Here is a 22694-nt window from a genome sequence, read left to right on the forward strand (position 1 = left end):
TGCTGTAGGCATATGAGCTCTTAAGTCATCAGCCATGCATTTTCTTATTAGTCGTCTTTGAAAGCAGTTTACAATCTCTCTTTATGTTGAGGCTGACAATTGCTGTTCACTGTATACAACTTGCTGCTAGGCAGTAGGAGTCCCATAGGCAAGAATGCAGAACATGAACACACAGTGTGGGCAACATGAAATTTGCTTTCCCTATCACTGTTTAAAGTTTGAGCTAGTACCCAAGATTGGGGATAACTCCGCTCTTTTTTTTTTTTTTTCTTTAAACACTAATTTGCTTGAAAAACTCAGTCACAATATGTAAAAGCAGAAACTCAGTGAGATTCTGAAATGCATATGGATGCAGAGAACAAATATTTATATCAAATTTTGCACTTAGCATAAATTAAACAAAAACATTGTGTAAGATCTAGGAACAAAATTTTTATGTCAGTATCTCTCTCCATTTTGGACAGGTTCCTTCAACTTTCTTCTAAGCAACAAATCACACATGATTCTGTAACCAAAGGATAAGATGTAGGACTAATGAGCTAGATTGAAAACCCCTTGTTTTCAGTGTCCTATTCTATCAAAACCGCTAAGAAAAAATCTCATTTACTTTGATTTAAATTCATCAAGGAATCGCTACAACAAAAACACTGAAATAAGGTAACTAGACAATTAGAAAAGTTATCAATTTTATTGACTGTCATTTTCTAGCTCTGACCTCAAAATGAAACAGAAGCTGAAGTACAATCATAAGACTCAGTCCTAGCCCCAGCATCCTAAGTGTGACTCTAGATAAAAGAAAGTTTTAAAATTCTTTTGAGAAAGTGTAAGAGCTATCTTTTCTGTTCTTAAATCTATGCCTTAAGATACTTGCAGATACCCTACAGGTTTATTATGATAGTGTTTGAATCATTGCCTCAAGTTGTGCCAGGGGAAGTTTAGACTGGATATGAGGAAAAATTTCTTCACCAAAAGGGTTGTCAAGTATTGGAACAGGCTGCCCAGGGAAGTGGTTGAGTCACGATCCCTGGAGGTATTTAAAAGGCACGTAGATATGGTGCTTAGCGACATGGCTTAGTGGTGGACTTGGTAGTGTTAGATTAATGGTTGGACTTGATGATCTTAAAGGTCTTTTCCAACCTAAACGATTCTATGATTAAAGCCTACTCTTCAACTGGCTTCTGTCTCTGCAAAAGGAGAGGTCCAAACAAACCAATTATCCTGTAAAAGAAGTATATGTGCTCAACTTTATACCAAAATCATAAAACCACTAATACTATCATTCTGAAAGACCCTAGTTCTGTTTGAAAATTAGACAGAGCGCCCTAACCCCTATGTACCCAGAGTAATCCATAATTCAGTCCTTCCAGAAAAAGAGGTCTGCTATGTTGTCTTAGACAAACCATGATCAACCTGTAGAGAGAATGGAAAAAAGTGCAGCTTTGCTATTAAGGAATAATAACTTAATCAAGAATAACTGGAGGTGCTTTGCTGAGGAAAGGGTACCAGTAGGCACAAACAAGAAATGTCAAGGGTTGTGTCTACAGTACTGATTTAGTGTGCAGGAGAGGTTCTTTTTGGTGCAAGTCTTTCCTTCATCCCTACTCAGAATCATACAAAATGCACTTGACTATGCTGCTGGAGAGCTCAAAGGCATTTCCCTTTTGGTGCAGTCAAGGTCAAAGTCATATGCAAGGGCACCTGCTAAAGCACATCATTTGCAGTGTGGACACAAGGCACCCTAGCAGCCAGGACTGTGCATGCATTGTGTCCATGTGACCGGCAACTGGGATGCGTATCACTGTTGGTAAAGTCCCACTTTACACATACAATCCTGAAACAGTAACAGATCACCAAAAATCAAACCTCAGTCTTTCCCTCTGTGCCACACCAGTAGATATATTGTTAACGTTACTCCAAAGTCCACACAAACTAGCATAATGAAAATGAGCATACAAACTAGGTGAGAATAAACAATGGTGCTGCTATGAAGATGAAATACCTGATGCAACTAAGAGCTAGTTATTAATTAGACTGACTTCACAAAACGGGTCCTGAGTCACCATGAGACAGTATTGATTCTTCTGATACCAGAAAAGGACACAGGAGTCATTTTGAGCATGTAGCTGAACATGAAATTTCAGACCTCATATATAATTTTGGCTTTTTAAACAGTCATATTTTAGTTACAATGTCAAGAAGAAATAAGGAAATGTCAATATCCTATGTGACAACAGTAGTAGTCAAAGTAGTGTGTTAGGACACACAATTGTTTACACTTTAAAAAATTACCTTGTAAATTGGAAAAACACTTGGAAAAGAGTTATATGGACAAGACAAAGAATCTTGTCCAAATGTAGAAAACTACAGATTATTTAGGCTACTCTAAGAAAATGTAAAGAAGTGATTGTTCACATTCTTCCAGTAAAGAGATTTCTAAATATATCAAGTTCTAAAATTAAGCAACCAACAAATAATTTAATCAGGCTTAGAAGCAGAGGTGAGCCAAATCCAGGCCAAGTTAAAATGCATGTTTTATTTTTAATGTTTTTTTTAACAGATAAGACTATTCACTCTTGGAACAATTTACTTAAGAGAATCACCTCTTGAAATTATGCAAGATCATAAATGGTCCTTGTCCTTGCCTTTCAATACACTAAACTGTCAGTAGCTAAGAGATTGAAGGGTCTAGCATCACTACCTTGTTTTCCTCTTTGTTCTCTCAAAACAAGCAGCAGATGACAATTTAGATGGGTGGTCTCCCATATGCTGGATACAGTGATTCTTGCTCAGTATTCAGCATTTTTTGAGCCTGTGCCAGACGGGTCATTCTTGTGGATACAGTACACTTATCGGGGTAAATCCAGTAACACTTACAACAATACTCTTGTAATCCAGTCTAATTTCCAACTTGAATAATTGCATGTGTCTCCCTAACATACACCCTCCAAATTACATCTGAAAACAAAATGCCTTTTCACTGCTACAGAGATGCCAGATTTCACCCGGGGTGTGGCAGCTTTGCACCACCGCACCAAACAGTTCCAAGAGCCAACATATGAGCTCGCAAAGTGCTTTGAGATCCTCCAGGATGAGGAGTGCCATAAAATGGAAGTAATTATCCCATTAGCAAAAAAACTTTTTATTTTTTTCTTATGCAAGGCATTAGAATTTCTCCAAACATTTTTGTGGCAGAAATTAATTAGGGCAAGGTGGGGATTCATACAATATCCTGGCTCTACCATTGCGCCAAAGAACTAATCAAGTACAGAGCTATCTAAACTAGCATAGTTTTCTCAATAGACCACCAATCTAGCTTCAGGTTTTGAATAAATGAAAGCATTACTGACAAAATTCATTTTGTATATTTAACCTGAAAAGAATTTTGTAGAATTGGGTAGGTTTTAAGGATAGGGAAACAGAAGAAAATATTTATTCCTCTAAATCTCAGGACAAAGTTGCTAGGATAAAATGATGCCAAATGAACTAACTGTAAAATCTCTCTGGAAAACATCTCAGAACTACAACCTGAAGACTGTACAAATTTGGATATTCATTTAGGTAGGGTTGACACCCCTGTAATTAAGCAACAGTCTGTGTGCATCAGCCTGAAGATGAATGGAGAAAGGCAGATCAAAATCTTGCCAAACTGCATTATTAAAAAATTAGCTCCATTACAATTTTGCATCAAAACCAGGAAATTACCAATTTTCATCCAGAATGAAATGGAACAGAACTCAGGTTCTACTGAAGTTCCAAATAAATAATTTTTTAAATGGGACTAAAACCAGAGAAGCCAAAATGGACCACAACAATGAAAAGGTGCTGTTAATAAAGTAAAAACTCTCATGGAAGGAGAAATGAGATACTATGTTTTCTTTCAACATTTAGGAGATACACAGATTTCCTTGTCAAACAATCAGATCTAAAATCCTACTGACCCATGGACAAATCAGCAGAAAGGCTTCCTTTGTTAGGTTATTTCATATGCCTAGATTGCATGTTGAAAAATTCACCAATATTCCCCATCTTGATACTAGTATACAGCTAATTAAAATCTGTATTATTATACCATCAAAGGAACTACAGTAGGAATTTCAACAAACTGAAATAATCCATGCTACTTTACTATTCAGCCAAGTAGATTGACTTGGACCAGTCAAGGAGGTAGTTACAATAAAACTGTAATTACCTCTTACATTTCATAGGCAGATGGAAGTACATTGCCTTTAGGACTCCATACAAAGAACAACATTGGCTTGCAGTACTGTCCTCATACAAATCATACAAGTAGTAGATTACTATTATGTTAGCTAGCTCTTGTCTAATTCACAAATCACTTCTTGATTCAGTATTTCAGAATACAGTTGATGAGAAGGAAGAAAACCTATAGACACAAACTAGAGTGCAGAACTAGGAAAAACACAACAATGATGTTACATGGCATATATTTATAAGACCTGAACGTGTAACTACAAAATACAAAAGCAAAGTGGGTGACCAAAGCTGGGGATGGTGGAAAAAGAAGTGGATCTCCATACACACACACACAGAGCATACAGAAACTGCAAAATACATTTGAAGAAGAACAAGGTAAAATGATCATCCCTACAACATCATGCACTTAATAAAAGATGTTTGATGCTTTTTTAAAGATAAAGGCCAAGAAACAACCCATTACAGCTTATAATAAAATCTATCTATCTTACCTACGTTTTGTCATGTTAAAAACAATGGTGATCCCTTTTTCAGTGTTTTTATGCTACAAACAGTTTTGACCCATATTACCAATTCATGACTGAATAGCATGAGGCAATTTTTTTTTTCTCCGAGTGAATGTTTACAGGAGGTAAATATTACACTGTTCAGCCTTGCGACAACTTAGATGCCTTGGCATACACAAAGTTTCATATTTGGTGAATGCTAAAAAATAAAAGTTGAGGTGCCTTGGAAGATTCAGATATCTTTAGTCTTAGGAGGGAGGTGAGCAATGTTTTTTTTTCAGGAGTCCATCATTAAACTTAAAATGCCCAAATTCTGCCTCACTTACATTCTGACCCTTCAGTCCTTTTTCTGAATCTGACCCTTGCTCCCAAAGTTGCCAAGGTTTTAGTCAACAGTTTGTCCGCTACTGTTCATTTGCCTGTTGCTCCTGGAAATGTTAATTTGACAGACATTGATTTCTTTAACAAAGAATGAACCCACAGGAAAATCCCCAAATCAGTCTAGACATTTTGCCTCGAAGGACTTGCCTGACCTATGCCAAAATATTACTAAATTGCTACAGCTGACTCCACTTCCCCGCTACAGAGGATGCTAAAATGCTTCACACATGTTTGAAGAAGAATCCCAGTAATACTGTGCCCTTTCAAAAAGCACTTCAGAAGTTTACAAAATCCACATGGAATACACTCCCTACTATTTACATACAGAAAAGACAATACTTTGAGCAAATACTTCTACAATGGGCCTAACAATAGCCAACTTCCTTTCTCACTCTGGCAAAATCTTCCCTGAACATTCTCAGGGGTTTGTTAGACAAGAACAATTTTGGGATATCCTTTTCTTCTACTGAGGACCAGGTTGGACAGTTTGCAGAATCTTTTCTCCCCATGTCAACCCCATCAGGGGACATCTTGTAATGATTTTTTGGGGAAGTAGAAGAACATCTGCCTCCCAGAATTTAGCATCAAAGTATTTGCATGATTCTCCCTGACACACTATTATTTTGTATCTTGTCATTACTATGCTTATATATAGCAGCTCTCTCCTATAGAGACAGATGCTGTAACATCCCATAAGTAAATGTGATTGCTTATTATCCAGAAAGTGGGTAATGTTGGCTATGAACAGATGTATTAATTCACTGTAGTCCCAAAAAGTACTAATCTCTACATAGTTTCTACACAGATTTGATAGAACCCCTAAGGTCAGTCTGTTCCTAGTGGGTATCTGTAAGGAGGTTATAGACGTGCATCAGAGATACATCTCTAAACATGTTGAAGCTCATCCTCCTTCAATGAATATTCCTGCTTCCTGTTCCTATTTTTTTTTTATTTTTTTATTTCAGCTTCCTTGTTCTGATTAGCTAAATATAAACTTCCATAATCTACAAAAGGTCTACTATCAACAGATGATTAAGCTAACTACATATGCAATACAAACCCCCCAAAAAAATGGTGTAGCTTTTGTGGTAAATTTTCCCAGGTACAGAATATCTTGAGGCTAAGTGTAAAATAACGTATAAAAGATTACCAGAAAAAAAACCCCTGTGTATCAAAATTATTTTTTAAAATTAAGATTTTTATAAACCCATCACTCTATCTTTTAATAGTGATCACTTTTCCATGCCATCCACATGTGAAGGATTCCTGCAGAACAGCCACCTAACATGTCCCACCCTTTCTCCAGCTGTGTGTACCTCTTCCCTCTTACAAGGTCCTCAGCTTCATGAGACCAGTCACAGTGGTGAGCAATTCCATTGTATCCCCAGCATTCATGCTGACTACTCTCTAACCATCATACCATCTTCCCTAGGCTTTTTGTTTACATCTCTGACATGGAAGCTAGTCAGGATCTTCTACATACTGCTCCTCTTTTGCTTCCATTTTCAGTTGTTTCTCTTGCCAGATCAGGAAAGGCAAAGCTTTTTAATTGTTCCTGCTACCTTCCTTACTTTGGCAGATACATTTCAAACACACAGTGCTTTGTTAAGTTTGGGTATTTCAGCCTTTGTATACTGTAGTTGTGTTACTCTGTACAGTAACGTGACATGACACAAGAAGATGCTTTGTGTTAAAGACAAAAGGTCCCTGAGATCTCTGTGCATTTCACAATATGTCAGAAACAGGTATTACAGAAATAAGTCTCAGCCTACTCTGATTAAAGGAAAAAGGCAGTCTACCTGGCTTCCTGATACTCTAATTCCTTAAAAGATACTGCTCCAGGGGAACGCTTGACTTCTAGTAAGTGAAGTCTTCCCCCCACCCTCCTCCTCCCAGGCTTACAGGATCATACTTCGCATTTGCTCCTATTTAATTTAAAGCTGAACAGAAACATGAAACTACCTTAAACAAAAATGAACAAGTCTGGTCTAAGGAATTTATCCTTTATTTGCTATCTTTGGAAAGGGTGGATTTTCAATTAACACTTAAACTTTTCTGATTTCCCTTAGGGCTGATAGGAATAGAAAAGAAACATGCATTTCCAAAGATCAGGAATTTAATTCTTATTAACCTAAAAAAAAAATCCAACTGGCTGTTTTTGTCCCAGGTAGGTTAGAATCAAAGTAACTCATGGGTTCTGCAGTTTTACAACTTTTCCACAGGTTTCACTAGTTATTAGAGATTTGCATTTTTTATTTTAAAAAGTTGAACTTGTCCACTACTAATATTTACTGAAAGTTAGTGGTATGGTTGATTACATTGTGCAGGAAACAAAAACTCACTAATTAGGACATACCAGAACTAAGAGCACTGATGCAACATTATGTTTATCCCCTTAACACATTTAAATGGCCTTTTACTCAACATCCCAAGCAAAACCCCTGGCTAAGGTAAAGCCTCCTGCCTGCGAGATACCACACACATTATCAATACAGTTCCTTCGCCCCTTGCAGTTTTTCGCATCTGTCACTTGTTCACCTTGCATCAAACATGCATCATACAAATAAAAGCTATAACTTTTATGAATTTTATAAATTTATAAATTTTATAAATTTAGGAAATTGAAGAGCATGAAAGCAGTGCTGTACTTCATAAGAATATGAGTTGAGGAGGCATATATATGATGAGTGACACGGTAACACTCACAGGCTTGTATAAGGAGGCCTGTATAATTCATCCTTTTTTCACCTCAGGACCATCCCAATGCCAAATTCCAAAGTCCTACTACAAAGTGGAGGCATCAGAATACTTCTCTGAAATAGAAGTAAACAGCTGTTTTCCCATGCTTCATATAACCAACTGAACACAGAGACTTGCAACAGAAAGCATTAAGCAGCGTCACATACGGGGTAGGCACCTGTATCTGCCAAAATCCCATTATGCCTATTCATTTATTATAGCTAAATGCTCTATCTAATGATACACAAGTCAGCGTAGTGAGGCCTTTTAAGATCAAGACCTCATTTTAGCTCCACTGGCTGTTGTGGGCTTTGAACAGTTGCTTAATTTCAATATTGACTTTAAATGTTTTTAGTCTGGCTTATGTGATGTCCAATACAGGGGCCAAGAGGTATCCTGAGTTAAAAGTAAAGTGTATACCAATGTAACAGAAACTTTATAAAATGTTAAAATCAGTATCACTATTCTGGAGTGGAAGGAGTAGCTATTCCCTGAACAGTGGTCTTCTGATCCTGCTGCATTGGAGCAATTATCATTTAAGGTAGAAGACGACTGAAAAGCTTTCCCTTTCCTGTTGCACCTCCACTTACCTGCTGCATCACAAAAAGGCACAATGGTTCTCAAACTGCTTGCATTCCCCAATAAAAAAGTAAAAATATGGGACCTCTGAATGTCTATTTTTTTCCCCTCTCAGGCATATACACAGACATATCAAAAAAAGCTGCTTCCACCATTAATTGATGTTAAAATTGATGCTAACTGAAAAAGTCTGAGATTATTTTTAAGGAAATATTTTCATAAATCTATACTATTGTTTCAGTATGGTTAAAAAATTATTCAGAATTAACCATCAGAAGACCTAGCAGTATCCAGTACCTCACTAACATTTTCTGGATTGCTCTTTCCATTTCAGATTTATTTACTTCTCTGGGGATTAAAACCAATAAACCAACCCGATTTTGCAGGCAGAAGTCCTTGGCTACCTTACAATAGCAGAGTAAAAAGATGAAGTAATTTCCCCCACCAGGATCAAGAAACATTATGGAATTGTGAGAGGAGGACTGTCCCAAAGAACAGAAGATTTCAAGTTAATACACCTAGCAAAAGGAGACGTGACTAGTGGTAACAAGAAACCCTTTTGAAAACAATATATTGCATACCTTCTTGCAGAACCTAATTCTCTCACACAACATGAACAAAAATTAGAAACCCAACGGAAATTATTTCATAGCATACTTCAGAGGTAATGGATGGAATACTTAACCCCGTTTCTCAGTAACTGACCAAACAGACTCTAATTTGATGTCACTTCCAATCCAACGTTTTTTCTTATTTTTGGCAAAGTGGTTGTAATAAGGAAAACCCAAAGCCAGAAAAGTCGCATTAAAAAAATAAAAGTACTGGTTTTTAACCTTTGAAAAGCCCTGTTAAAGGGGGCTTAAATATCAGATATGCAAGTGATAAAGAATGTTTTAATGAGCTCTCAAAGTCATTACAATGACAACGAAGTGCCTGCAATTTTTGAGCAACAAAATTTAAAAGGTTTCAACAGCACTACTATAAAGGTGAGAAGTTAACAGTTACAATGTCAGAAGTCTTGACATTGTCACAGTTAAATCAGAAAGCAAGATATATCTGAACAAAGAAGATCTGTTTGGAATATGTATGTTCTAGGCAACAAAGAAGAGGTAAGAGTGAAAACTAAATTGAGATCCAGCACACAAATGAGATGCATCACAATGAAATGTATGCAAACAACCTGGCTGAACGTCCTCAAAATCTGTGCTGGATTTTTGGCACTAAGTGTAAAGGGAATTCACTGTACTACACATATATTTTAAGATAATATCGTAAACCAGTCTTTGGCATTTGTTGTATCTGCTTCAATTAATTTTATGTACAAGGCATGTATTTTTCCCCAAATCGTTACTATCATTTTTTAATCAAGCAAGAAATGAACAAAGTTCTCTAAGGAAATTACTTTTAATTTTATAAAGATCATACAAAAGTATTTTTACATATTTTAATACTATTAATAACTTATTCCTTTCTAGTTCTAAATACACTCAAAATAACAATAAAAGGAGAAGGAGCACTAGTCTGCTCTGCACAGATTGGTACCAAACAAGAAGAGCAAGAGAGACTACAGATGGCAAACTTGTAAGGATCAGAGAACTGACCTTTAATTGAATGTTGCAACTTAGTAGTCAAGATACTCAGAGATCTTACATTCATGAAAAAGAACACATCTGGAAGTAAACTTTCTAAATCTATCTACTCGTATCATCATACAGATATGTATTTAAATAGAGACGGAGTTCAAAAGCAGTATTCCACATTACCCACAATGTAACTGAAAAGCCTATGTTATTTGAAGCAATAATTTAAAAGGACAGTTTCTTTCTAAGGAATGCATGTTTGACTTGTTTTTCCCCACACTGTTGTTGCATAAAGGTCACAACTGTATAAAACACACAGGAGTGGGATCACGATCCCATGCTGAGTCAGCCAAAATGAATTCCATTCCCAGCTTTGTGAATGACTTGCAACATGAGTAATGGAATTATTTTATCTTTTTTTGTTCATCTGTACAATGATACTTACCTACTTCACCAGGTTGTTGTGGGAATTAATGATGGATATGTTAATATTTAGGAAGCATCATAAGCTGCATCCATTCCTACAAAAATCTGTCCTACGGTAGCTTGACTAAGTTTTTCAGGACGATTATCTATCTTTTTTTATTTGTTTGTACAGTTCCCAGAACAATAGGGTCTTAATCCTTGACTTGGACAGCTAGGCACCATTGAAACATAAATAATTAGCAAACAATATGAGTTGAGAGGTTTAGCAAAGTGTTATCCTTCCCAGAGCTCCAAGGCACAGAGCACGCAAATGACCAGAACTTAGCCAATGTAAAGGGAACTGGGGACAAGGAACCATAGCCCTGGTTGCTTGCTAACAACTTTGGTGGCTTGTTCTTGAAAGAGCAGGGATACAAAAAAGACGACTGATGGAATGCATATGTGAGAAGAGAACACTATTCAGAGGAGCACAGGGACTGCAAATACAGTTGTCTTTTGAGCAAGGCAAAAAGCTTTTTATGTATTTGCCAGCTCTACTGTATCTGCAAACTAAGAGCAAACACAGTAGGAAAAAATAGGGGGTTGGGTTGGGTTTTTTTTTTGGGGGGGGGGGAGGAGTTGGGGGAGTGGGGAGAAACAACACATAAACATGCAATTTGCCAAAAGAGATACACATCAACAAGAAACAGTTGCATAACCAACAGTAGCTGTTGTCTCTTGAGATGTGTTCTATGCACATATATGCTGCCTTTATCACAAGCATGCCCGCTACATTCAAGATAGAGTCTCACTTAGAAGTATCAGCTGTATGTTATCATATACACCAAGAACATCCCCCTGCTTCCCATCAGAAGTAAAAAGGTTGGAGCCAGTCCAATCACTTGAGTAGCTCTTTCTTCATCTTGGACAGCCCTTCATCTTCAGCATCTAAGAACAGCTTCAAGTATCAAGCATAAAGGGTATGACATAGACTTTGTGCTAACATTTCTAAGTAAAACAATTACTAAACAAATAAACAGCTGTTTATTCTTCATGGCTTGTCCACGCATTTGTTCTGTTGTTGGTGACTTCTAAGCTATGTACTCTCTGTAGGTGTGTATCAGTAATTTGGTTGTTTAGAAATGAAAGACTGATGGGAAGCATTACTGGCAGCATTACTGGAGTGAAAAATAATTCCTTCCAAGTGACAAAAGAAGAAATGGTCTGCTTCCAGTCAGTCTGGAAGATACCTGGAGGACAGGCAATTTCCACAAGGTGATGACTGAAAAGGAAGTAGAATGCTGAGACGAAAGCCTGGAGTGTTTCCAGTAAACTGTGAATGCAGGGTGGGGCAAACGAAAGCAGTCTTCAAGAGGGATAAAGGCAGAAGAGTCAGGGTTTAATACACTACTCACAATTTTTATTTTCTTAAATATAGATGATGTTAAAGCAATATATTAGGAAAAAAAATGGAGAATTACAACAGAGACTAAGTAAACATTATTTTCAGCCACTAATTGATACAATTTCCAGCCACTAACAATACACACACAACACAAAACAAATTAAACACTTATTTACCTAGACGTGTCAAGTTAATATTTTATCCCAATACTTTAGAACAGCTTGTATCCCATCATATTATTATATAATGCCATTATTACACTGGGCATTCAAAACTCTTTGATACTCTCAGTCAACAATACATGCTTAATGCATACCTAACTTTAAACACATTAACCCACTCATTTAAGTAATCTATTTAATGTGCAATAAAAATTAAAATCTGTCTTTCCAATAGTTTAGTCCCCTCACCCCCTCTTGTATTTGGCAGTTCGATAACCAAAAAACTTGAATAGATTAGAACGATAAAGCATTTTCATCAAAAGGCTACACAGAAGTAATACACATAGTTTGATGTGATCTGAAACAGATGCTGAAACTATTTTTGAAAGAAGAGAAAAATAGAGTTGTTGGGGCTTTTTTTTTGTTTTGCAGGGGGTTGGTGGGGTTTTTGGGGTTTTTTTGCGGGGGGAGGGTTGTGGGTTTTTTGTTTTGTTTTGTGGTTTTTTTTTTTAACTAAAGTAACTGGAAAAAAGTCTTAGAAAGTCTCAAAGTCTTACCTGTTGGTATGCTTCATAGATTATATCAAACAAGAAAGCCTGAGGCATTTCACTCGCTCTGTACCTGGCACGTTCCAATGAGTGGTCTAAACAGCCATCTGCAGCAGAGGCAATAACAGTAGAAACTAGAGGACGAATTGCTCCTGCTGCCTGTGGAAAAAAACACAAAGAAAGTCCTAAATGTTATTAATATTAATGTATATCAGATAGATGCAGTCAAAAGAGTAAGAGCTTTAAAATAGATTTTCTAGTTATTTATCTTTTATATATCTCATAATGTGTAAGTCATGCTACTTAGTCTCTATGAGACTTTTAACATGAATATAGCAATGGAAAACTGTATAAGTACACAGAGGCCAATTTAAAAAAAAAAAAAAATCTTAAGTCCTTCATAAACATCTACTGCAAATACACGTACAGGTCTGAGATGTTTGTTTTTCAGACTTTCTTCTACATACATATTAGGTGGTTTCTGTGAGGACAGTTCTAGGCCTATTCAGATATCAAACAGCACAAGACACACGTGAGAGGTCTTGAGAATCCACAACACCTATTGCTTTCACAGATTTCAATTTGGCTGAATAGCTCAGAAATAAGCAACAAGAAAAGTATCAGAAAATTGAGCTTGCTCCTCTGTGTTGAATTCACCCTGTGAAATACTGAGCAACCACACTTACCAGTGAGGTCACTGGGAACACAGTATATACATCAGAACGCATTCGATATCCAGCAGCACTGTGTCCCAGAACAGATATTCAAATGCTTATATTTCAGTTTTGGTTTTGCTTAGATTTGAAACCAATTAAACGTATATCTTTGATCTTTTCATCAATATATAGTATTAAAGATCTACGGTGCCTCTGAAACAGAACTCTCCCAGCTGGTTTTAGTCATTTTGATACCAGAAAGCTACCCACACTTCATCAGTCACTTATCAAATGTTCACATGAACCATATATGAAGCTAAGGGCAATTGGGACAGGACTTGTCCATACAATAATGAAGAAAAGGATGCAATGGCAGAACATTGCTTATCAAGTCACTCGGCAAAAAGCACACTCCCTAACAATGCTAACCACTGAGAATGGCATCCTTACCCTATAATGTTCATTATCTATTTTTAAGAATAATAAAAAAGAATAGTTGATGCTGTTCCAAAGCATCTGGAATTATGCAACATCTTAAATCAGTATACCTAGAAAACCATTCCCGATGGTGAATTCTGACACTTTTCACTGCAGCCATAGAAGATCTTCCGAGATCTAGTGAGCTTTGACACAGTAAAAAAAAAAAAAAAAAAACCCAAACAGATCTTAACACATAAGAGCACTGTTATTGTTGATTTGTTTTATCTTCTGTTGGCAAATCCTGCCCTCATACGTACAAGTCCTGTCCGTTCTTACAAGACTTCTGACCTCAGGTAAGCATACAGTGGCAGAATGAGACACCGAAAGTGAGGCCCAGTTTTTTTTCCCCCTCTCAGAAGAGGAAGAACTAGTTCTCTTCCCTCCCCCTTTCACGCTACTGAACAATAAAACAAAGAAGAATGCAGTCAGCATGTTGAGCATTTTATGAGCTCTAAAATACAGCTTCTTAGTTCATTCTTTTACAGAATGAGGACAGAGATGTAAACCAATTTCTCGTGCCCAGAGTTCTGATATCCATGAGCTACCAAGAAAGGAGAGAGAAGATTCAAAACATTCATATGACAAGAGATATCTGAACCACTTTCTCAAAATCTGAAAAACACTTTTTCTTTCTAATACATGGGAAGATATATCTATATAAAACACTACATGGAGCAAAACACTATCATCCAAAGGCAAAACATGGTACAGAAAGATCAGCAAGAACTATGAAACCACAGAAGAACTGTCTGTGAAGGATCTAGAGAGGTAACCTAGTCCATCCTTCTGTCCCAGGCAGGATCAATTTTACTTCTGTAATAGAAAAGACAAACTGACAAAACTAAACGCCACTGTAATTTTAGTAATACGTCAATGTATTAAATGAGGAGTAAATTTAGCAGATGTACTTTGAGGAAAAGCTGTGCATAAGCAGAAGTAGAAAGACTAAATTAAATCTGCAACTTGTCCCCTCTTTATTTCCTATGATTCCAAGACATGGATTATTACCTCTAGACTCCAGCTGCTGGGCATTTGGACTATGTTATTTTGCTCTGCTGTCATATTTTAATTGGTCACACACACACACACACAAAATTATAAAATTAGAAGGTCATGGGAAAAGAGACAGAGCAGCATGCTAGCCACAGCTTTTCTGTAATTAGTTAAGTCTGTTTGATTTTTTTTTTTCTGAAAGTTACCATTCCAGAAAAACAATTAGCAAAATAGGATTTCTTCGGCTGATCCAATATTTTATTACAGTTTTTAACAATCATGTCATGTTATGTTTTAAGCATAAAACAGGACAAGAGAATACAATGTGACTTGCGTAACCAAATCTCACAAGTGAAACACACACTCTGAGGAACAAAAAACCAAACTGCAATTCTAAATAAAATTGAAATACTCAAAATTATGTTCTTAAAAGAGCTCTGAAACACATTGTTTTCTTGACATCTGGTTTATTGCACAATAAAAATTCATGAATGTCTGTATCTGTATCTTTGTGACAATACTGAACCACATCTCCTGCTCTGCTGAGGCCTAGCTCTTCCAGAAGGTTCAGGAAGATCTAATTTCTAATAAACCCAAACACGTCATTTTTTAAAACCCCCAATTAACTTCTCAAGTAATTAAAAGCTTCATGGCACCTAAAACTTAACAAACTGCATTTTTCAAACTACAGTTTTGCTTTACATTACCCCAGAACTGAGTCCAGTGTGGCAGGCTGAAAGTTTCTCACCTGTCTTCCCTCCATTTCAATGAGAAATCACAAGTTGGGCACAGTAAGATGTCTTCTGCAGCAAGTCCACTCAAACTATACCCGACACTGACCGAAAACATGAAGTTTAATACAAAGAATACGATTTATGGCTGACTTCTGATCATGCGAGGGAGAGAAATTCTAACTATGTATGTAGTAACAGTATAACCAGCAGTCATTTGATTTAAAAAAAAAAAAAAAAAAAATCAGCTTTTATTCCAAAAAAAGGACAACTCAGTCCATGACTGCTCTATGCTCTAAAAGCAGAATGCAGAGCTCTAGTACTTACCAAAGGCAGGAAGTTTCTACTGCACAGAAAACCTTCATATGATGAGCAGCTAGGGTCCAAAAGCCATGAGTCCATGAGCTAGAGCATACTTGCTAAGGTGCAGCACTGAGTTGAAACCTCAAAATCCTGAGACAAGATACAGAAACTGGTTGGTTGTTTTGCTCAGTACTGGCTCACCTTTCTGCAGGACCCTTCTGTCTCAGCACACACACACATGGGCTCCCTCAACCAGATGATGCGACCCAACACAGGGCAGAGTTTACCACCTCAGTGACACAAGAACTACAACAGTTCCTAAGGCCACTTTCAGACTGCATGAAACTGGGATCAAGCGAAGGAAAATATCAGCCTGTATATGCCCTGCATTGTTGTCATATGGGACAAGACAGCTGAGTCCCTAACACAGGAAACCTTGCATCTGCAGTGCTTCTGGCGACATTCTCTAGCTGGCATACGCCAACGCAGCTGCCAAACCCAAGCTGGCTTACACAGACCTCACAGCACGTGCTTCTGCTTCCAAAATTGGCTCATGGGTATCTTCATTCATTGCGTAAACATAATATTTGGCATGTAAAAACAGGAGAATTGAGCTGTGCATTTTGTTCTCATATACAGGCCAAAGAGGGGCACAGTTTGAGATGTTCTGCTCGTTCTGGGGTGTATCCCTCTGGTTAGTGTAAGTGTCCTCCCTACTCAGCACAAAGCCTTTTCTGAACTCCACTCCTAGCAGTCTTGCAATGAACTGGACGGGGAATTTACGTACTGAAGACAGGGCTACAGACTACATTTTTTACTTCAGAAACTTAAACATTAGGGCACGGTAGAGCCAATAATACAATAAGGTACTACTGCATCTAAAGGGGCTTTTGCCCCTGACGACTATGGGGTGTAAGTGAAGAACACAATCACCCGGTTAGTCTGTGTCTATTCAGTTACAACATCAAATACTTTATTCTTTGCAAGGAATTTCCATGTTGGTTATAAACCAGTAACAAAAAACTATTTCCATATTAGTAAAGAGAGTATATACTGAGTCTCAGGTATTTGAATTTTATTTGTTCTAATTTGAGAAGCTTTGACTTGCTATTTATGTCAGGAATGTACAGGTATTTGGCCCTCAGGCAAGAGGTTCAGACATGAATTTAAAAAAAAAAAAAAGAATAAAACAAAGAAAATGTCTCCTCATTTAAAATTATAAGTACTTGTTAATGTCACTATAGTTTTACAGATTTTTTTTTTTTTTTTTTACACTTTGAATTAGCCTACCACAGAATACAAACCCTGTGAGTCTAAAGCAAGTGCCTGGGTCTTATACCGACATTTCCCTACCCAGAGTACTCATCTTCCAATTTCTAATCATTTTGACCCAGATCTCAAGTAGATTTGCTTTCAAAATCATACACCAAATGCATCATACACCCTTCCTGAATGTGAAGTGGTTAGTTAATGGATAGTTAAACTGAATTTCTTTAAATGTCCACTTTACGGCCTTCAAGCCGCTCCACTTCAAAGACAGTCAAGCACTAGTTTTGGTGAACCTGGCATGTCCAGGAAATGCATACACTTCTTTCCCCCATTTTTGCATATTTTGTTAAATAAATTAGTTAAAGTATCAAAATATCTATGGGCAAGCGCTTAAAATACTCTTCCATAGCATAACAGACATTGAAACAAATACTGCTAACTGCTTAATTTTATATGCAGACAAAATTTGGAACAAAACCCATCCTTTTAATCTATCATTTCCCTAAAACAATCCTAAAATGTCCTGACAATGCTGAATTCCATCAACTTCAGTGGAAGTGACAGACTGGTATCTCTCAGAAGCAAGCTCATCCACCATCTGCTGAAAACTGAACAAGCCTCTAGAAGTCTTTAGAAACAACATGTGTCTTTTATAATCCATTTTAAACAGCATGAATCAAACCCATTTACAAACAGGTTCTCAGTTTTGTATTCAGTTTTTGGCATACCTGCCTAGAGCATAACATACAATCAAGATTTTAAGATTCGATGGTGACCAAAAAAAAAAGGTAGAGAATGAAGTGCATCATGCAGGTCAGTATAATAGGGTATCATAAGTATTTTCCATAGATTCAAGGCGTACTAATCCACCTTTCTACTAAACAGTAACACTGTATCATTCTCATTTTATCATACTTCTATTCTGACAAGAAATTGTTTAGATGCATCTATTCAGTGAATACATAACCAGGGTGTGTTTTAAGATCAGATAACACAGACAGTTCAAGGAGAGTAAAATCCAAGCAATATTGATGACACCTTTTATTACAAAATGAAGTATGAATGTTTAGGCCACAGAAGCTTACACACAACATAGCAACCTGGCTAACACAATGCAGTACAGCTTATTTTTACTGGATATTCATAAGAACTGAAAATCCTCATTTTATTTACAAAAAAACCCAGAACGCATTAAAATTTCCAAAAGGATAAGGGAGGGGAGATGGAGTTTATATCACAAGCAAGAAATTATCCAGGTTACAAATACCCCCACCACACAGTGCATTATTCAGCAGAGACCAACACTCTACACTAGAATGCAACCTACCACGAACAAGTTATCAAAGAGCCAGAAGCTCCAAAAGAGCATGAAAACCAACACACCCACATCACCGATCTGGTCCTTTTTGGTAGCCAGAGTTGAAACAGAACAATGCTAAATAGCTGCAAAGCTCAACAACTTGAATGATACGGACTAGGAAGAGAAAAAAAATTTCAGTGGCACAAAATCCTTACAAAAAATACCACAACTACAATTCCTTTTGTTTTACAACAGTGTGGTAACAAGCTCAGACAACCACAGATCCTGCAGGCTGGCATACTGGGGGGAAAAAAAAAAAAAGAAGTGTGCTATGTCTTTGGCACGCCCCTGTCCCCAGTACACCCCAAGTACTCATGCAGACCCACAAAGTTCACTTACACAGCCAATTTGCAACCCTGAACCTCAAGTGAGTGGGAATCGCAGCCTAAAACTTTACAGAGTCTAGTCCTAAATGAGCAGACTCTCCCATCCCTCTAGCGTGACTCCCTTCTACTTTTTAATTACCCCAGCAATACTTTTCTTCTCTGTTCATAGTCTCTATCTCCCCTGAAATTCATTCCCCCTGTGCTTTCTGTCTTCTCAGCTGTCTGGTAGTATTAAGTAAATGTACATTTTATATTTCAATCACCTTAACTGCATTAGATTCAATGTTTTAAAATTAGTTAGGAGTAGGCCTGATGTCAAACATACAAGCATAGCTTATGAGTGCTATCTTTAAAAGAATGTTCCTATTCTCATGTTTTTGCATGATTTCTCAATATTCATATTTATTAATTTTAATTCTTTAATCAGAGTTGTTTTCAACACTGACAAGCAAAATAGTATTGAACGAAGACTCCCAAATAATTTAGTCACCCTGCCTTAGAAAAAATAAACTTGTCTTGCATATATACACCGGAAGTAGAAGTATATTAGAAATATATTTTCATCACTTCAAAGCAGCTGACTTCTTTGAAACGGTATGCTGGATATTGTGGGGCTATTCACACTTAGTAGAACAAATACATCCATCTTGGAACTCCATTAAAGTCAATTTTGTAGAGGTGAATTTGGTAAATAGACAAACAATTTTATCTTGCTTTTCCGTGAAGACAAGGATTGCATTAGGACACTGTTCAACTACATAACAATGACAATCGATGTTAATTTAGGAAAGCTAGGTATCTAACAGTTTACAAATATGTGCTGGAATGTTCTTTATTAGGTGAAAGATTATTTATATGTTACCAACCACTACCATCTCCTAAGAATTTCGGTCTGAATTAGGTCTGGCTATGAACCAGTGAAAGAAGCTCAGAATAACTATGATTAATTTCTTCTCATTTTATTCCATCAAACTGTTTCCACATGTTACTACAGGGAAAGTATTCATTTACACAGATCAAACTACTTGCCATGAAGGGCAGTCACAGCCATCTACAATATGAAAAAATACAGAAATAAACACAGTATCTGTGATGCATGAAACAGGTAGAAACATGCATTTCTATTCAGACATCTGCACTCAAATTAATTGTATCTGTAGTAATCAACATGCTTCAGCCACACTCAGTAATTACCATTTGTTAGAAGAATTGTCTCTACTGAAAGATTTCTTATTTCAAATTTATCAAACAATCTTCAAAGCAAAATTCAAAAACTCAATTATAAGATTAAAATATTTCACATATTTAAGAAGATGTTCTTTTCAAATCTTTTATATTGTAAATCTGAAGGGGAGATTATCTAATAAAACAAAGTCATATAGCTATCTTTGTAAAATAAAGCAATTAGAGAATTTCTTCCAATGCACATTCAAGGTATCACATTGAAATATCGCATCTTTTTTTCTTATGTTTCTTTGTTTTCCTTTCCTTTTCTGCATTTTATATACAGCTGTTGTCTAGGGCTACATTTTATCTTCTCTATAACCAAAAGTTGTAACCTATGAGAAGTTCTGTGATTCTGCTGCAGAAGGGAAGACAGAGTGTTTCCTCCTCCAACCTACAGAAATCCTGGCAAAACAATTCTATTTGGATGCAAAAGATTGGGGCATAGACAAAGTAATAACACAAACCATAAGCTACCACTCCTATACAGAAATACAGTTGATAACTACAATTTGGCTATATGTGCAGAGTTTGCTAAACTTAGGTGTGAACACATATTCAAGCCCAAACTAGCCAAACTTCCAAACTGAACTGATTCAAGCCTGCACATAGTTCACAGAGTTCATAACCTCATCCTGCACCCAGAGCCCACCTACTTGCTGTACAGCAAGGCAAGGCAGCAGTCTGGCTGCATGGGTTCGACTTAAACCTGTCACCATCTGCCCCCATAACTCCTTCTGTTAATGTCATGTCCAAAAGAACCCCCCCAAACCAGTACCCTCAGCTGCACACTTCTCTTGGAGGACCAGATATGGCACGCGGTCAGGACTACAGGACAACCAGGATGACTCAGTAAAGAACACAGACCACAATAAAGGTAGAGATACTCTCATTATCATGCAGAAATACAAATTTGAGTCCAGGGCATATCATACTTTCACCCACACTCACACCCAGACTCTACCATGTAGCATAGACATAATTTGTGTGGCAGTGCTGTGGTGGGGACAGGATTCCTTCTACTGACAAACAAGTACAATCTGCAACCTGGGCTGTGTATCCATTAGAGATTATGGCTGAAGAAAAAAAAAGAAAAAAGGTTACCTTCTTTCTGCCAGCTAGCTTCCTTTTTTTAAATAAGAATAATTCTTAAATTAACTTGTTTTGAATTCTGCTGGGGGAAAAAAAAAATCAAAATTCAGTCATTATCATGGGCACACCATCTTTGATTCTCATTAGTGAGATACCCACTAAAATTTCTTCTATGTAGGCAGTATCACCAACCAGTCCAATTCCAGCTATTTTGACATATTTGTACTGGCAGCTTTTAATTGCCCAAGGACAACACTGGTTGAAATGTTAAACAAGCCTGCTGTAACAGATATTAAACCTAATCATCAGCCAGACAAAAAGAAGGTTAATTAGAACAGATGTAAGGAGTTTTGAACACTATGAAAAAAGACTTGTATGCTAAACTTCACCTAATTTCCTTAAAGTCTGTTTACCCAGCTGGCTAGGAGCAACAGTCAAACTCACTAAAACTGGGCACATGTTAATCTTAAACCAACACCAGGAAGGAAGAAGTTATAATTGTGTTTATTCCTAGCTGCAAAAGAGGGGATGTTTAATCAGAAATTTAATATACACTTTGATCCAATGTTAATGAGCTGACACGATGTTGTACATTGAACTGACTTCAAAGACACTGGATGCCTTAAACAAATGTAATGTGTATTTATGACACTGTTTAAGAAAAAGAAAACATTTCTTCTAATGAGGTCACCTTTATCAGAACATACTATCTGAGTAAATGGGGATAGTACATGTACATCAAGACATGTCAGAGCCCCAATTAGCTATAGCAAACTGAAGAAGATTACCAATAACAGAAACTGTTGCTCAAAAATTAAGACTGCACGTGTTCTTTTTTACTTTACATAATTTCTGTTCTTTTGTATTTAAAGCATTTACCTCTAAGCATCAGTAAATATTAATTTGATCTAATCAACAACATGCTAAATTCCAAATGTTATTCTGTGGAAAAAGTAATACTTCTCAAAGAATATCAAAAAGATTCCCCTCAAAAAGACAGGACATCATGCAAGGATATGACAATAGGAATACAGAGCTGAAAATATACGTATGAGGTGGAGGAAGAAAGTAGAACTAGGCATATCACAGGCTGCAATTTTTCCACACAGAGCACTGAAAGCAAGCTCAAGAACATACTGAAAGTGGAAAAGAAGCAAACCCAAGAATATACATATGCACTAAGGAAAAGCAGAGTGGTACTGCAAACAGTGATACAACTAATTTATATGAACATTTGATTTCGTATTAAAATTGGATTTTTTTTTAAAAAAGCAGATTGAAAATAAGTCTTAAGAATGTCATTTATGTCGCTCTTGTATCATGAATTACTGCCATAAATCAGAACTACTATTTTTAATACAATAAAGAATAAAATTACAAACGTTAACAGGTTTAAAACAATATATACATTTTTAATGGTGTCATACCAATTATATAGCATTTCTTCTAGTGCATTCTTTATCTGTGCATTCCTTGTGAGAAATTCATGAATGGTCAAGGAAGTTCGTGTTTTCCATAAATACAATAGTACTGCATATTCAATAAAATACATTTTATCATATTATTAGCCAAATAATGTCTTATTACCTTAGTCAACATATTCAGCTAATTTTTGTCACAGTGCAATAGCTGGTAATGTTTGACAACATGTTCTCATTTATTAAGGTTTTGTTTTCTTCTTGATAGATTTTTTTAAGTACTTCAAAGTTTGTATAAAGTCTACATAATGCTACCAAAGATC

General features: G+C 36.6%; 1 protein-coding gene across 1 annotated transcript in view; it reads right to left on the reverse strand.

The window, feature by feature from the left end:
* Positions 1 to 22694, reverse strand: part of CRPPA (CDP-L-ribitol pyrophosphorylase A) — a 123919-nt gene that overhangs the window by 86094 nt on the left and 15131 nt on the right. The window contains exon 3 of the mRNA XM_075706150.1: positions 12529 to 12678. Within this exon, the coding sequence (XP_075562265.1) occupies positions 12529 to 12678 (150 nt within the window). The remainder of the gene's footprint in view (positions 1 to 12528; positions 12679 to 22694) is intronic.

The sequence above is a fragment of the Pelecanus crispus genome, chromosome 2, assembly GCF_030463565.1.
Source record: "Pelecanus crispus isolate bPelCri1 chromosome 2, bPelCri1.pri, whole genome shotgun sequence".
Lineage (NCBI taxonomy): Eukaryota > Metazoa > Chordata > Aves > Pelecaniformes > Pelecanidae > Pelecanus > Pelecanus crispus.